This window comes from Dermacentor silvarum, chromosome 8, assembly GCF_013339745.2.
Source record: "Dermacentor silvarum isolate Dsil-2018 chromosome 8, BIME_Dsil_1.4, whole genome shotgun sequence".
NCBI classification, from domain to species: Eukaryota; Metazoa; Arthropoda; class Arachnida; order Ixodida; family Ixodidae; genus Dermacentor; species Dermacentor silvarum.
This window is the reverse complement of record NC_051161.1, coordinates 36,832,879-36,851,395: the sequence shown is the minus strand read 5'-3', so window position 1 is coordinate 36,851,395 and position 18,517 is coordinate 36,832,879. Positions and strand designations below refer to the sequence as shown.

Here is an 18,517-nt window from a genome sequence, read left to right as displayed (position 1 = left end):
GTCATGACATTTATGTCATGGCCCATCATTTATGTTCCTCATTTATGTTATGTTCCTCATTATGTTCCTCAATTTATGTTATGTTCCTCATTATGTTCCTCATTTATGTTCCTCATTTATGTTCCGCATCTACGTTGAGGTAGCAAGCACGCGAGAGAGCTTACAGAAAGTGTTTTTTTCAAGACTAGTCAGGGGAACCTATTTATGGCATTGATCTCTAATTACATCTGCTATCCGAAATGTTCCCCGCGTACATGAACGATGCAACAGCCTAGTGGGGATGCGCGATGACGCCACTGCAGTGGATGAGCCAGCTGGATATTTTCAGATAAGGACAGTCGCAAAACGGGTCCCGAGTATTTTCTCATTTTCGCTAGATTTTTTTTATATTAAGCATAAACACCCATCCACATCGCAGAACTGCGATTAATTTTCCAACACACATTTTTTTCACACACAAGAAATCTTAACAAAAATAAAAATAAGAAAAAAGAACAACACAAACACGAACACAAGCGCACAAAGAGTGTTTCGTCTACGGGCGCCAGCACCAAAAGCCTACTCTAGTAACTATAGAATGATCAGAGCAGTCAAGGAGACCGCATGAGTTTCTTCATATACTCGTATACACCACCGTGACACCATAAACACCACCGCGAGATCAAATCATTAAGAAAGAACCACAATGTAGAGATAAAGAAAACTAAGTTTATTTCACTGGGGGTAAAGGTTCGCGATTGAGCAGCGTCTTACAATGAGAGAAATGGTTCCGCTTGTAGTACGACAGCTAAGGACATCGATACGTACACTGCAAATCATTCACTAGTGTTGCCTCCTTTAGGAATTCCACTAAATGTTTGTCAACGCTAGCTATAGTATCCGTAACAGTGCGTGTTTACAAAACAGGATAAACATACGCTACAAACAGCTCGGTGGTCGTTGTATACGGCCACACTCTGTTCGCCGATCGTGAGTGCTATACTTGTTTTGCCAGCGCCATAGCTGTAATTCTCTTTCAATCGTTGGGCGTACTCCCGATAACACACCAAGCAGATTTAGGGCACGGTCCGCCGGGCGATTACTGCACCCGAGACGTTAATCTGATATTAACTTGTCCGTCAGCATTACGGTCGTACCGGGGCTGGCTTGAAAAATAAGTCGTTGCACCTGGCGCCGAGACGTAGGCACAACTTTGTCGCAAAATGTTCCAGCTCTGTCGGGAAAACATTATTACTTTTATGACGGTCTCATTTCCAGGCGGAAGGAATAGTCGCCAGGTGTGGCGTTTCTCTTGCTACTTGGCAAAAGCGAGTATTCTTAAGCAAATTAAAAGGCCTCGGTCTACTCGGCCAGGACACTGAGCGCGTACTCTTTGTCTTTCATCTTTACTTTTTTAATCCTGGTATACAAGGTATTGAAATTGTTTAAAATGTATGCGAGATTTAAACGATGTAAGCATAGCATTCAGGTGTCATGTGTCGTGAAAACATTACACACTACATAAAAAAAAACAAAATAACAACTGATTCTCTTATGTTAGCAAATATTCCATGGCGGCGAAGATTGGAGTGCGATATGTAGCTGTCTGTCAATTCATAACTAAGCAACTTTCTTTTCGAACTAAATGGTAAAGGTACCTCAGCTGTATAACACTTTCAAAATGAACATTCTGATGAGCATGTGTAAATAAATATTTTCAGATCTTCACCCCCAATTAGAGTGAATAACACTTGAAGCGCGCTTTGTAATTCTGCTGGCAGTCTCTGCCTGGTCAGCTCTAATTAATTAAAAAATAAAGATAAGCCGGAAGAGAAACGCCTGAACAAATGTCTGACAGACGCTGTTGCCACCTTGCTTCGTGTCTTTCGCGTACGAAATGAAAGAAAATGCAAGGCGTACTAACTTTCCGCACTTATGTACCCGTCGGTGCATGGTTAAGACGCCCCAAGTCGGTTTACTTCAACGGCTACGAGCAGAAGAGGCTCAGATCATGGAGGTCTCTGGGAGAAGAATTGCCTTTGAAGAAAAGAATACAGACTAATGAGCTCCTTGGGCACGTTTGTCTCTCTCCTCTCTTTCTTTTAATGCGTTAGCATTAGGAGTGCCAGAGTGTAAAAAAAGAAATGTGTGTGTTAAGTGTGAGAAGGCCGGCCCCACAAATCACGCACGGACACGTGTACACGCGCCCATACTCTTATATTGCCAATAATAAGCAAAGAAAACGTAGCACTTGTGACGTGGCTTTTAGTGTTCCTGTACGGAGCCTACATTACGTTGCGGTGATCAAGAGGAAAGCAGTGGCAGGCCTCTGATCGACGCATCATCTGTCATGTTTCATGTAACACCGTGTGCAGCCGACTCACGGCGGATATTTCTTTTTCTTTTATTTTTGCGTAGCGGCCAAGTCGTTCAATGATGCGCCCGCAATTACATGATGCGCCCATTCAATGATGCGACCGTGATAACGATTCCGTCCAGCAATTACAGCTCTGCCTCCATCTGCTCATTGTTTTATTTCGTATCAAACATGCACGCGTTTTCCGAGCTCCTACGTACGGCTGGGCTCCTTCAGTCTGTGGATCATAATCTTTGCCAGTCCTATTCGCGGAGACGAAATAACTTGGAAGGCTCCGCGGTGAAACTTAAACATTAGTTTTATGAACAATGACACTCCTCGCACGCGCTATATGCCCAATGTTATGCCTTTTGAGTGTTACAAATTTTGTCTGTAGCTTAGTAGTACTTTGGTATGTACCCTAACCGTTCCACGCCATGAAAGCGAATACATATATGTGGGCAGCTCTGTGCTACATGATTTGTGTATATTACATTGACGTTACAGCACTTTTGTTCGTTTCGCTGTCGCTGTAAAAGTGAAGTTTGTGGACTGGTATCTTGTGGTCTTGTAAAGCCACAGTGCAGTGGAGGCGCATCTTAGCAGTGTACATGGTATACTACAGTGCATTGAACGGTTGCTGGAATGAATGCGTTGGTGTGCTTAGGGATAAATCTCTGCGGAGTACTAGCTCTTTTTTCTGAAGACAAGAGAATATAGAGCTTAATAAAAAGCCTTGCATGGTGACTACATCGTTACGCTTGAAGTTTACTACTCACTTCCCGCTGCCTCGATCTCTGTTACGCACAATCGCTGATTTTATTTAGCTTTCTTGTGACCACACTGAAAACAAGAGCTGTCAAGATGGAAAACTACTAATATGGCAAAACTAAATGTCCAGCGAGGAATTACACAAAACCTTCAGCTTTTACGACAGGTTAGCGTAACTATCGTGACCACCTTTCCACAGTTCTCTCTTGCTGTTCTTTGTATCGTTCTCATGACTTGGTATGTAACTTGGTATGTGATTTGCAATCGGTAGGTAACTTAGACAATGAACACATTTGTAACTTTTGTGAGAGGAGAAGGACATAAATCTGATATCTACAGCCATATACATGAGCATGCATAGTTTCTCGAAAGCATTAGGATAAACCGATGTCTCTGAGAACGAACCATACCGACGCAGAACAAGGCACTCTGGTACGTTTATCTACGCTGCTGACTAGTGGTGTGGGAAGAGAGAGAGACAGAAAGGGAATGAAAGACAGGGAGGTTATAGCCAGTGTAAGTACCGGCGGGCTACCGTGTGCTGGGGAAAGGGGTAAAGGCAATAAAATGAGACAGAAGAAACAAATACTAAAAACAAAATGAGAAACATTCACACAATAACGTGATGATACATGCTATAACGTTCAAAGTCGGTCGCACAATTCACGAGCCCATAAGAACTTGAGCAGAGCCCTTAAGGCCTTGAGCGCCGAAACCATGCGAGAAACATGTACAGCTGTATGAATGTGCGAGAAAAATGTACGGGAAATGTAGGAAAGAAAAATGGCCAACAACTCCTCATGCGACACCTGCAGCTGTGATGAGACGCTCACACTCACTAATCTGTGCGTGCCCGCGCTATAGCGCCAAGAGGCAAGTGATGTGCAGGGTGCTGGACAAATTTAACAATCTTCCGCTATCAGAACTAAAATTTATAGGCCCGTGCTACGAAAGAAACTCCGCGCTGAAGGCTTTATTCGTGCTACTAAGGTTTCTGTGGTCTACGGGCGTTCATAAGAGATCTTAAGAACGCGGCCCACTACTAATCTATAGTGTGCACGGTTTGTTTGGGCTTGTCTCTCTCTCTCTCTCTCTCTCTCTCCCACCTTCCACTCTTTTCTGTTTCATCCATCCAACCCTTCCCCCCGTGCAGGGTAGCCATCCAGAGGCAGTTCTGGATGGCTACCCTGCACGGGGGGAAGGGTTAGATGGATGACCATCCCTGCCTTTCTATGCATCCTGTCTCTCTCTTCTATTTCTCTCTCTCTAGGAAGCAGCGAACAGACATCACCGTTCTTTGTGAGTCGTCTGTATTGCAGACAAAAGAAGAAGCGCTATCCACGCCACAATAGATGGTGGCCCGAAGATGCAGTGCCGGCGTGCATTACCCGGATCGATGCGCTCCTGTCTTGATAGCGTTATTCTCCGCAGGGGGAGCGCCTTTTCTTTCGCGTTGGTGCTCTTTTACACGACATTCGCTTCTATGCGCTGAAGTTACGATTATGCCAAAGACGTCTCTTGCTTGGCTCCTATTTTACTTGCGTTGCCCGCGCTATCACCATAGCACCTTTAATGATTTGATGGCCCTTGCAATATCGTGAGCAGTATGAAAACGAACACAGAAACGCGTGGCAGATAGCCTCGCGCCCACCTTGGGGTGCAGTTAGATTGGTTACGCTTAGTCAGGGTGCAACTGGCGGAATTCCCACCGGCGTTTGAGTTTTCACGATGCAGGAAACCCCTTTTCGACAGCTGATGGTGATATCGCTGCCACTGCAAATGTCCCGATCAAGTACGCGAGCAGGTACATACGGAATTGAAGAGATGATCACTTTATTTCAAGCTCATCACTCTAACCACAATGCCAGAGCCAGCTTCTTCTTCTTCTTTTTTTTTTTGCAAACAGTAAATGGTACTTGTATTGTTAAATTGTTCTCTCACTTCCTTTCTTTTTGCAACCATAACGGCTGCTCGCCGTGAAAAATAAAAAAGGACAAATGAACGAAGTATACATGACAGGAAGACATGTTTCCAACAAGCCAATGACATTGCGGCGGTTAAACACGAACGGCAGCGGCCTTTCGCCTTTGTGTTTGTCACAGTGAAGACAGGCCACAAGGAGTAATGGATACCGTGCAGCGTTACTGGCGCGTTTACTTGAAGCACATGTGCCGGTCCGAGTTCACTACCGAGTGCAACGAACACACTTTCAACAAGCGTGTTTTGCCTGCAGTCATCCATTACAGGTCGTACGTCGATGCTATAACAGGGTGATCCAAAATGAATGTTCATTATTGCGAGAAGCGCGAACGGACAGAGACAAGTGAAGAACACGGGACGAGGGCTTACTAACTGAAACGTTTCTATTCAAAACTAGCATATATATCAGGGCTTCGATGCGTGCGCATGTCACGTGACAGCCCATCAGCACGCGGACAAGGCAAGATTACGAGACCGAAATTTACCAGCGATTGCACCATGTCAGGCCTCAAGGAATCTACTTCCCAACGGTAGATTTCTGGAGCCCCGAGGATTAAAATATTTTTTAGGCCTGACACGTGGCGATCGCAGGTAAATTTCGGTCTCAGAATCTCGCCCTGCCCGTGTGCTCAAGGGCTAGCTGTCACTTGACATGTGCACGCATCGAAGCCTTGATATACGTGACGTGTGCATGAGGTTGTGGACGCAGAACATGGTCTCTTGAACACTAGCTTTTATTCTTCGTCTTCCTCTCCTTTCTGACACAGTCCACCTGTGACAATATATGTCAGTTTCAACTAAACATTATCAATTTGTTAGTAAGCGCTCGTCCTGTGTTGTTCACTCGTCTCTGTCCGTTCGCGCCTTTCGCAATAATGAACGCTCGCCATCTCGCCAAGTTTGCATTTTGACAAAACGAATGGCACTCTTGTACCATTCATTTTAAGCGTGTGTCAAAGCAGTCGCTGTGTTAGACCGTCGTATCTGGCAATGCGAGTTCGGACACGTACCCGTGCGATGTGTATGACTGTGTGTGGTGGTTTCAACAGAACTTGATCAAGGCACCTGAAAGAGAATGAATAAAAAGAAGCTTATCAGCCCTTATATGTCCAGTACATTATTTCGCACGCAGGGAGAACAAAACCTCCGAATTATTTTCTCTTCGTTAAATGAAGGCGGAAGAATCGTGCCATATTCAAAACGGCAGAGGTGCCAAAATTTGTTTGGAGCTGGACGTTGAGGAGAACAAGTCTACGGGGACGCGTTTGGGCAGAGAACGCTTTTTCCGATAAGTTTGATAAAAACTATATTCACTTTAAAAAGAAAGTGATATTTTGGAGCACAATGAATTTACGACCGCCTGTGGAAAATCTCAGCGTCGACCAACAATACGTAGCAAGAATCGGGGTGGGAACGCTACAATAACGCACTTTCACAGGCACCTGGGGCTTGGGATGAAAAATCACACCCTTTGAACCCATTCTTTTCAAAGAAACAATCCGCCTATTCAGGTTCTCCGGCGTTGGATCACTCCCGCGGGAGGTATTATTGATCGCTGTGCTGCAAACAAAAAGTAATGTTCGCGTGAATTTTAATGTGCGCCGGGGTGGGCGTTCTCATTTCCCCTTCCTTCCTCCTTGATCGATTGATTTGGCGCGTCGTGAACGACCGCAGAGTCGGATACTGTACGTTCCTCACCGGCGGCACTCATTCAATTTCCTGCGCCCCACGATATGCAAATCGGCTTCTATAACACAAGTCTACCGATGCTTCCGACGGGCAGCTTGGTTATTCGTCAATAATTAGCCGGATTCGCGGTGGCAAGAAAGTGATTTGTGATGGAAAGGGAGATGCTTTGAGCTGGTAGAGAACTGGTAGAGGTTTGAAGGAGAATGTTGATTTCTTTTTTCTTTTTTAAATTTGCGTCAGCTGCAAATATACATACATATTAGGAAACTAAGGCATTCCGCCTAATGAAAGCTTCTATACCAATGTAAAAAAGAAAAAAAAAAGACAGAGACGTAATTAGGATGAAGCCAATATCTGCTTGCACTTCCGCTATACGCTTTTAATGTTGACAGCACACCCGGTTCGTAAACACCAATGTGGATTTTTCGTACCGTGTTCAATATCTGCTACCTGGAGGTATAGCACGCCTATATACGACGTGGTGTTTACGCATTCACTAGAGCGCGTTTCTACGTACGTACACGTTTGTGTTACTAGAGTTCTCTGTGTACCTCTCATCGTATGTTTGTCTTGTCACTCTACCTGCACCATGCGCACACGGAGCGAGCAGGTACAGGCAGCTATTGCTTCTTGCTAACGCGAGTGAAAGTGCTCTAATGTTTTAAGGCAACGAATCCTTAATAGTGAGTTCACTTCTATTTTGAAAGCTATCTCTACGCGAATACAAAGAATGACCTTCTAAATACCTGACTTGATCAGTCGCAGCAAACCGTGCGGGAGATGTCCATTGGATGCTCTCACAGTAGTACCATAGGTACGCAGCCCGACTCATATCCTGTTACTTTTGTTTCTGAGCACGTTTAAAGTACCTTAACGACCTACTTCATTCGCAGAGCTACAGATGCTGTAGCAAAATTTCAATGTACTTTGTGATGTTGCTCCATATTACGCTCATCAAAGCTTCATTACCTTTCCAAATTGCGGCCACATCCAACTTCTGACCATATCCTGTTGGACTTGGCTGAACAAAACCACCTATATGTGTACGAGAGATGCGCCTCCGGATTTGTGCAGCGCGGTATAATATCCTTCTGAAACAAAATGTATAGCAGCAGCATGGCCAGCAGCGGTACACTACTGACCACCAAAGTGGTGCGTTGTTAAGAATATCGGCTTTGATGCCTAGCATGACAAGGTTAATAATTTTGGTTACGAGAATTTTCTCTTTCATTTTTCTCTTGTCACGAGGCTCAGGTGGGATGATACTGATAGCTTGATGTTGTGGGGGCCTGGTTCATATATGGACGCTGTGGCCTAATTGCTGTAGTATCCGAAGCAGTCCGGCACGAAATTATTAAATGTGTTTCAAGCATTTATACGCATGGATATGCACACAGATAAGCATTCAGTGCCGAGATACAGTTCGGGAGAACCCTCACAGCCCCTCACAGAAATGCTTGCGCTGATCCGCGCAACGTTGACCAAATGGCGAGAGGGCGGACGAAAGAATCATGCACCCTGACATTGACGAACGCCATTTCTCAAGTCGGTCTTCGCACACGAAATGAGTAATCTGTCATCGAGGCGGAAGAGTCAAAGCTTAACCTGGAAAATAAAACCGAAAGAGGAAGGATGACTATGAAAGCCACGTCAGTATACTCTTCATTGATCACCTCATTCAGCACCATGATCAGTGCCTCATTGATCACGCGAAGAAAAAACTAAAAGAAAAGAAAGAAAGAAAGAAAGAAAGAAAGAAAGAAGGAAGAAAAGAAAGAAAGGAAGGAAGAAATAAAGAAAGAAGGTAGGAAAGAAAGAAAGAAAGCAAGAAAGAAAGGGAGAAACGTTTCAGCTTTGTTTTCAACCGTGGACCCTTAGCTGTAAAGGCACTTAATCTAATGCATGCACTTGTGTTTTGCCTGCGTTCGCGGCTAAGAAAGCTCGGGCGCCCTGAAGATCAAAGAGACTCATTATCGGGCCTGGAAAACCAAATCAGGTCGTCTCAGCATTTCTTCATCATATAGTGTTTGCTGAACTTTCTTTAGCACAGCGTTTCGCGGTATCATGCTGGTTATGAAACCGACGCTTCGTAAACGCATTATGTATGTACGCCCACTCCAGCGCGAAACGCACAGCCCACTTCCGCTTTAAAGGAAGCGTCGAGCCCCGTGGAGAGTGAGCAAGCGTGATACCAGCGCAGTGAACACGAAACATAGTCCAGAAAATTCTGGGAAGTGAAACTACGTCCCGCATAACGACTAACTAAAGAAAAAAACAAAAACAAACAGTATTCAATAAAAAAAGCAGTTGAGGGAAAAAAAATCAGAAAAGAAAAACAGGCCTCATGTGGCACCAAAAAGGAAACGAAAAGTAAAGAAAAAGTAATAGTCGTTGCTAATACCAAACTAACAATGACGTTGACAATGCCACGATGACACCATGATAACAACGATAACCTAACCTAACCTAACCTAACCCATTATCGTTTATTAGCTCACATGCCACTAACCAGTGATCAAAGCCTCGATAGACATGGAGGCATATAGGTAAATCTATTTTTTTGGGTTACGTCGTGTTCCACAGAAACAAATTCTGGATACTTGTTGCCGAAGTCTCCAAAATTTGTCGAAAGTAACCTTGAGAAGCCATCACTGTCAATAACAAACTGCCAGCATCTTTGTCATCAGAGCAAAGAAAGAGTAACTGATACATCGTCCGACTTCGGTGCCGGTGATGCCCAATGGTGAGGCAGCGACCACGCTTTGGCGAAGCGAAATCAGCTAGCGTCTCATATGCATTCCATAATGGCGGATATACATTAGCAAAAGTCACCACAAAACAGATATATACGGTGGTGAGAATATTTAACATGTGTAAATAAATACTATACCGGAAAACGAAAGCCTCAGAAAGGCACCCGAGATTATAATAAAGTGGGAGGTGCCGGTACTCCGGTGAAGCCAAGGGACAGTGGAAAGGTTCATACTTTAAATTGTTTTAAGCACATTGACGACAGGGACAAGCGAGTGAACAATGAGCACACAAGGAGCGCTTGTGTGCGCCCACTCGTTTGTCCTCGTCGTCAATGCGCTTAAAACAATCTTAAGTACGCCGTACCAACAAGGCCAAACTTCAACGCATGTCAAAGGAACTGTCCTCTATGGCAGTTGAATGTGTCTATAGTATGTTCCGCATGGTTCTCGCATATTTCATACGAAATCAGTGTGAATTCTCTACAAATTTTGTGTAATTTAATAAGGATCATGCGGACAGAATATGGAATTATTAGAATGGATACGTTATGTTTCCACAAGGTTACATTAGTGATAGCTGTGGATCCACGGACTTAATCCGCAGGCTTGGAGAATGAAGCTCTCGCAAGGCAATTAAACAATGTATCGCTAATGTCTTATACACACCCACAAAGAAAAAACATTTTTTTTATTTGCAATTATTTTTCATTTCCTCCTTAGTGATATAAGGCGTTGCTGAGCACAACGTCGATGGCTTTATTCCCTGCTGTGGCGGTGACCACCTTCCGAGGGGGGCAGAATGCAATATCTTTCGTGTACCGTGTTTCGTGCGCAAAAAAGCAAAGACCCCAGGTGATAATCCACCACTACGGAGTCGCTCATAACCTACTGTGCAGATTCAGGACGTTTGACTCCAAAGTTCAATTCAGTATTATCAAGAACGCTTCAAAATCCATACAGTGATAACAATCGTAACATTAATCTTTCGTAACCGCTATCTCCGTAAGCAATGTCCTTGCAAACATATGGATCCTGAAAGCTGGCCATCCCACGGAACACTCGCAAGTTGGGTTTATGTCACCCACAATGAAACGCACAGAGCGGTTGTCGCAGTCGTTTCGTGCTAGCACGCCGCAATGCACACAGGGCAGAGAGCAATAAGGTCAAGGTTAGATCACCTAATGTGAGCACCGGCTCTACATGAATGGTCGTGACATAAATGAGGATGGGCCCCCGCTCGGTTAATTTCCTTCCGCCGTGGCTTGTTACGCAGGCGACATTTACTGGAGGTCAGCGGCTACTGCGCGCACTTTTATGCCGCAAACTCACGGAGCCAGTCGTGTACGACCGACAAACGTGGGCGAAAAGTTAATTACCGACGACTCGCCTCCTGCGTTGTGAGAAACGCGTATGCTTCTTTTTTTCCTTCTCTGCATTCAGTGGTATAAGTTTAGCGGTCGAAATTGAGACAGATAGCCCCCTAGTTCAACATTCCGCTAGCGCTTGGTAACTCGCAAATGCGAGTCTACGTAAAATAGTAATTAGCGCACACGCACAAATTGCCTTGTTCAGTGGAAAGTTTGATCGTAAGGTTTGTTGGAAAAGAAAATCTTTTTTTTATAAATTCTCTAAAACCATTCTCTAAAAGCCAGCTTCAATTGATAATAGCTTCTGTGATTTTCCGAGCACTTAGAGTATATATGTGTGCCGCTGGTGCTCACATGCAAATTTCGTAGCAAGTTCTTCTGGGTGGAATATTTACGCTTTTTGACAGGGCGGTCATGGGGACACATATGGTACGTGACCAACCTTAAACAAGCCTAAGTATTGCGGACAATTTGCGAAGTACAAAGTTTCCATGTGACAGTCGAGAGTCAAGTGAGAACAGCTTGCCTCGGTTAGCTATAGCTATCGCAGATACACTATACAGTTTTAATAAAACAGTGTGAATCCCCCGTCACTGCCAGAGTTGCGCAGATCTTTCTTTTTCGAATGAGATAACTTTGACAGAGCGATGTATGCGCGTAACCAGCGCTTTACAAGAGAGGCGAGTGGACCCGGCTGGCGACGACATTTCGTGGGCTATAGGCTTATCATTTCTTGAGCGAAAAGCAATTTTCACTTATGCGTTTATTTATGCCTTTTTATCGACGAGAGGTCGAGCATTAGCATGGGGAGTGATGTATACGCTAAACGAGCGCTTTGTAGAGAGGTGAGTGGACCATCCGCACTCACAGTATGCACAAAGAACGCTTGAAAAATAGTATACAACGGAGTCCTTGTTTCTTTTTCTTCGATTTTCGTTCTGCTTTTCTCGTCACAAGGAAACATCTCAAGGCAACGTTCTCTTCTGGAAACAAGAAAGTTCGCTGAACAGGTGTAGCAAGTACAAATGCTCTTGGTTGATTGCTTTTTATATATCTTTATCTTGTTGAGAAATCCATTGAAAAACTAGACCACCTTACCTTTTTATGAGATGATTCTTTGTGTGTACCGGCGATGGTCAAACCGCACGACACTAGACGTACCGAGGTGTTCCTCAAGGCGGAGTACTAAGCCCCACCCTATTCAACCTCGCACTCATTGGTTTCGTTGAACATCTGCCAGCAGCGATCAAGATATCAATGAACACAGACGACATATGTATATGGACTTCAGGTGTGCCACGTCCTCAGATACGTGCAAGACTTCAAAAAGCTGCTACTCTGACAGCTATATACCCCCGCAACCAAGTTCTTGAACTCTCTTCAGACAAATGTGAACTGGTGGAATTCACTCACAAACCAATGATATCCTATGCCATCTCTATAAATGGCAAGATAATTTCTTATGAGAAGAGTCGCACATTTTTTGGCATAATCATTGATAGAGATCCCTCATGGAGCCCGCACGTGACCTACTTGAAACAGCGTCTGACAGCAATCTCCCAGCTTTTCAAGTTTCTGGGCGGAAAGACTTGGGGAATGTCAGTGCATGTAATGTTGGAATTGTACAGGGCTCTTTTTCTGGTCTTCTTGACGTACCAACACTTGCCAGAAAAATTTTCGTGCTCTACAGGCTATTCAAGCTCGGGCTCTCATGGTTTGTCTAGGTTTTCCTAAATGCACATCGACAGTGGCGACTATTGCAGTCGCCCGTGACCAACACGTTCAAACACACATTGCGGTGGAAGTGTTGAGAGTGTACATTAGGCACATATGGCCAGTGCCGTTTCCATCATCTGGCAACACTACTGTCAGAAAGGTCGGAGGCATCATTTTGTACTACGATTTCGGATTATTACACCCGCCTTCCATCAGGCTTCACCCCCGCAACTAAGCCATCGATTCCTTCATGGTATTTGGCTCGATCTGCAGTGCACCTCACCGTACCAAGAATCAGAAAAAAATCTGAGCTGTCTTCACCTGCTCTTAAACAACTAACTCTGCTCCTTTTGCACGATAGGTACGCCGACCACGTACATATTTATACTGATGGATCGGCAACTCTCCAGTGTTCCTCTGGAGTCGTAGTTTTCTCAGCGAAAGCCAGCACCATCAGTTTCAAGACGTGTCACCCAACGACATCGACGGCTGCGGAGCTTGCAGCTCTTCGCGCTGCACTTCGTCTCGTCAGCCAAGAACAACCTCGAAGATGGTCAATATTCATTGACTCGAAGGCAGCACTGCAGTCGTTTCTATCAGCCCTGCGGTGTGGATCACACGAACAACTTGTATTCGAGATTATAGAACTAATTCATACCTTGACTGAGAAAGGACACCACGGGACATTTCAGTGGCTTCCAAGTCACTGCGGCGTCATAGGGAACGAACACGCCGTTAACGCTGCTTGGTCGGCTCTTCAAGGCAACGAAGAGGAGCCGATACCGTTATCAAGGATAGATGCCGCTAGAAAACTTCGAATGCTCACCCGTCATATCACGTTCTCCCCGTGGAACGCAGGAAGTTTTCAAAGCAACCGGCTGCACCACCTAGACTCTTCTCGATGCCTTTGCATCCCAGCTGGACTATGCCGTCACGAAGCTACCCTGCTTTGTCGAATATGTCTAGGAGTGGCCTTTACTAAGTCTTTTTAATTCCGAATCGGATGGGCCGACGACGCCTCGTGTGATGACTGTGGTAGCGAGGAGACTCTTCGACGCCTCTGTGACTGTCCTCGGTAAATTCACGGAGACGATCGCTCGCAATTGCGATAGCGCGCTTTGACCAAAGACATCTACCAGAGGAACTTATTTTAGAATACCGACATCACAAGCCATCGCAGCGGAGGGCGACGAGGGCACTGTTGCAGTTTTTAAGGGAACAGACTTGGACAAGCGGCTGTAGCCGGAACAGATGCTTATAGTGCTGCACGTGCTACTGTGCTGTGTGGTGACGGTACGCGGTGACAGTGACGGACTGTGATTGTGCGTCTGTGCTCCTTTCTTTCTTTACCTCTACTTTGCTGTCACCTTACCTCTTCCTTACCTCTTTCCCCAGCGTAGGGTAGCAAACCGGACCTTCCCATCTGGTTAACCTCCCCGCCTTTCCCCTTTCGTCTGTCTCGCTCCTCCCTTATCTTGTTGACGCTGTCAGCAGCAATAGATTGTGAATGCAAACGATGGGTAGAGATAAAATATGGAAAGCTTTTGGTGATCAATAATGCCAAGTAAATATGGAAGAACAAGGAGATCTTGGAAAAAGAGCGAAGCTACAAGATGTAATCTTTCGAGATGATTGCCGAGACTATGTCAACAGTATTCACCGTTGACATAACCGACATGAGCAACTCATGCGGTGGTTCGAGGCAACGTTTGATTCTTAGACTGCAACGCAATCTGGACCATTGTTATGCAACGAGTTATTCTCTCTTCTCCGTTTACTCTTCGGCGCTTCTTACTGCTGTTCGTTTGTGGATGTTTATTGAATGAAATGAAAACGAAAACACACTGTAGCAAATGTTCTGATAAAGCACTTAAAATAAAACTATAAAACCTCGAGTGTCTCAAGTGTTAGTGCAAACGGCTTTCTTTTGCAAAGTTTGACATAGGATTATTTGCGTTCTCGCACGGAAAAAGCTTTGAAACGGCGTAAACATCGAAAAGGAAAAATGATTTCGCAACTATGTGGTCAGCGCCCTCAGTGCAATCGTTCCTTAGGATAAGCAAAGCCATTAAATCCTCAGTAAACGCCATAGAGGGTTCACTGATCCGCCGCCTTTTCCAAACTGGACAAACCGAACTAAAAGGTCAAAGACACAAAGGGTAACACGTGACCTTTATTCTCCCGAATCCTTTAGTCCGCGTCGTCGAAGAAGATAGAGAAGTAAAAAAAAAAAAGTACGTTGCTTCCACTAGGGAGTCGTCATGGAAAAGCTTTTGCCAATATCAATCTATTCAATATGTCAAGATCAGGGTCGCTAAAATAGGCTGGATGAAATTTTAGCAGCCCTTGAACTCAACGAAGCTTCGGACTCGCTCGCAGTTTGCCTTTTCCAGATGAATACAACATAAGAAAATACACGCAGCAAAACAAAAACCCGCGCGCCTAAGTAAACGAACCATTGCTCCGCTGCCTAAGAAAACATCTCGCATGGTGGACTTGAACGCTTCATGGTTCTGTTTAACGGGGCGTTAAACGCAGCCTTAATCCCGATCTCAACAATGAGGACGCGCGGCGCCTAGACAGCGAGTGGGCCGTAAATGGCTTAAATAAATAAAACTGTGCTTCAGGAAAAAAGATTGAAGAGGGTAACGACGTTTTTCAATGGCGTAGAGATGCTCCATGTCCGCTGCCTACAGTCGTGGTGCACGCTTCCTTGGGGTCCTGACAATGACGGAAACATAAGTGCTTTTGGGTTTTATTTTATTGTAAGCAGTTCGCGCGTACTCAGTATGGTGGCTCGAGATTTATCGCTGGAAATCCAATTTCCACGCACTTAAGAGCGACGACTGGGCTTCTACTCGGTCTTGCTATTCATGGCTTGGTTATCACCACGAGCAAGAATTAAGATCCGAGCTGGGGGCAGATTTATTAGAACGATCAACGCGGATTCCTTGGAAGAATGAAGGGCCCCCACGGCGCGTTTTTATTACCGTGGAAAGAGTTCAGTAGTCTACCGAAACGCATTTTCATTGCATGTTACTCGTAGTTGGCCGCTATGCTAACGCTAAAACATATTCTGTTTGAAAGCACCAATGTCCTTCGCTGGTTTACTGCTCTTCTCGATAGCTGATGCTACAGGAAGTGAACGAACTTAGTGGCATTTATTTTCATTCAATGACATTTAAAGTGATAGCCCACTCAGGTTTGTGCATGGTGTGTATTGCCGAGAATATTGGGGGGATGACGATGGGTGCAGAGGAGCGATTTTAATTTATGTGAGCGGGAGTGCAGTTTAGAGCCAGTATAGATTTTACCGACTGAACGGCGATTTGTACTAGCGTATTTGCGCAAAAACACCATCGTGTTGAAACCTGCAGCTATGGAACTTTGTTTACTTGGCAGGCCTTCCGGCATAGGAAAACCTGCCTTTACGACATTCCATAGGGGATAGCGCCTGTCGAAAGGCCCCGATTTTCAGATGATCATTCTTCATATTCTTCTGCTGCATGACTCTCCGATAATCACGAATGACAGCCTCTCAACATTATGTATCTGTGCGTGTAAGTATGTTTAAACTACTTGTTAATCTGTCACCGTTCCTGTTCTTTGCTGTTGGTCTAACTCGCAACGCATGGTGATGAATCAAGGGTGAGCAAGGAAAGCTTTAAGCTGGAGTAAGCTGGAGCTTACTGTTTATCACTTCCAGCCTCCACCGTCTTGTGAACCGTTTGTCTCGCTTTAGCAAAAATATAAAGAGTACAGCACATGAACTCGATCATTTCTATGGACTAACTTCAGTCATGTACATTTGTAAGAAATATAAGAAAGAACACCGTGTTTGTTTTTAAGCACCGAATACTTGTGGTATGTAGATTCTAATCTAATGCGAGTATGGTTGACAAGTAGCTTTCTCGTTCGAGAGTTGATCTTGTTGAGCGCTTTCATGCCGGGCATCTGTGTTTACCCACTACGGGCTAATAAAAAAAAATTGAGTGTTCCCTTTAGTATTGCTCGACGAGGTACATAGTGCACAGTTCCGGGCATTGTGTAATACTGGTGGTATTGTATCATCGTCGTGCTTTGAAAAATTACGTATTGTTATTTGCTTAAATGGTCTTCTTTTCGAAACACGCCTCAGCCTGATTTCGAGGCTTCCCATAGCGATGCGGCAGCCAATGTCGGTGCTTTTATTATGGCTTCAGGCAATATTCTCACGTCAAATGTCAATCTACGATAATTAAACGCGTGCATAGCAGCCCTATACATTAGAAGCACACGTATAACCATCGCTCTTTGAATATGTGTGAGTTGCGCGAGACACAAAATAAATTTTGCATATTCTTATGAACGTGACCCATGGAGTCCAGCTCCTTACTTAGGCAACTGAGCGATCTCTCTATAATAATGTTCATTATCTCCCTGTTCCCGCATGTTCCGGGTGCCATCCCTGGTGGATGCAGCAGGGTGGCATGATGGGCGTCACTCAGCTTCTTTTGGTGGGCGCCTGCTGCCTCCTGGTGAAGGAGGCCCTGGGGCTGCCCACCACAATGGGTGGCACAGCGGGAAGCCACGCTCAGCACCACGACGCTCACGGACAGCAGCAGCAGCAACAGCAGGAACCATCGGACGCCGGCAAGTTCTTGACTGTCCCATTGATTACTCTTTTGTCGATATCGAAACTTGTTAAATAAAAACAAGGCACTCACGATTATAAACGTTGGCCTCTGAGGAAGCAAGAAAGAACCTCTGATGCTCGCGTTTTCACTTGGAACTTCAGGCCTCAGAAAAAAAAAAAAAAAGTAATATGTGTTTTGTAATGGCTTCATTGCAATACAACTGTGTTAGCGACGAAGTATACTTAATGTGTTGCGTTTGATAAAATTGAGAATTTGCGCAAGTACTGAGCGTAAACAACGTCGACATTATTTAGTATGCTTTGGCGGTGCCTCCTGGACATTAACGGGCCAAACGGGAACACCCCAATGTTGGAACCTGGATTGGTCCGTGGGTTGAGTGCTCGCCGGGGTCGCACAGGGTAGGTGGTGTATAAGATCTTGCATGTGAACACCCTCCGGTACGCTCCGGCGGGGGTGGCACCAACCCCCGGACCAACCTGGTTCCAGCTTTGATCCACTTGCTGTCCCTTCGGCGCCCTGAAGATTGTGTGCCGCCCGCTTTATTATAATCTCCAGTGCTCTCCTGAGGCCTCCGTTTGCCTGTATTATTTTTACTTTTGCATGCTAAATAATCTCACCGCAATACACATCTGCATTGCGATGAAGCTTACTAAAACCCATCCGCCATTATGGAACACGCACAAGACTCTTGCCTCGAATACACCAACCAGTGACAGTGTTTTCTTTTGTTACTTTTTAAATTTATTCGTTGATTCACTCAGCTTGTGCCTGATGCAGGACAATATTTTTGGCATGATTTTTTTTCCACATAACTGGCTTATGACTACACTCTAATTAGCTGAATCCCGATCTGGCAATTGGTCGCTAATGAATTTGCTAATGGAATATTCATATGCACGATAGAATTTAATTTATGTTAAACGAAAGCATGTATTTACAGCTTTGTATTCATTGAGTAAAATGCTTTCTCCCCATGGTTTCTTGCATGACGAAGCAGACAAGCGTTCCCAGGAGGACATCATGTTCGGAAACCAGCAAAACAAACCTGCAGGAATGGTTGACGATCTGATCGTGTTTCCCGAAAGAAAGTCTTCCTCTGCGCATGCCAACAAGGAAGGTTCAGGGACCAAGCCGGACAAGAACACCACGCACCAACAGCAAGCTCAAGAAAAAGCAGGTGTGTTTGTAAAAATAATCTAGAAACGCAAAATATGGGAAACCGAAAGAACTGAGTCGTCCTGTCTTCGCTGATGAAATCTTGTTTTCTAA

At 44.9% G+C, this 18,517-nt stretch overlaps 1 protein-coding gene across 1 annotated transcript in view; it reads left to right on the top strand.

Annotated features, from left to right (window-relative positions):
- LOC119461019 (uncharacterized) overlaps window positions 1-18,517 on the top strand; it is a 53,826-nt gene that overhangs the window by 18,349 nt on the left and 16,960 nt on the right. Inside the window, exons 2-3 of the mRNA XM_037722192.2 lie at window positions 17,072-17,243; window positions 18,246-18,425. Coding sequence (XP_037578120.1) covers window positions 17,081-17,243; window positions 18,246-18,425 — 343 coding nt within the window. The 5' untranslated portion in view covers window positions 17,072-17,080. The remainder of the gene's footprint in view (window positions 1-17,071; window positions 17,244-18,245; window positions 18,426-18,517) is intronic.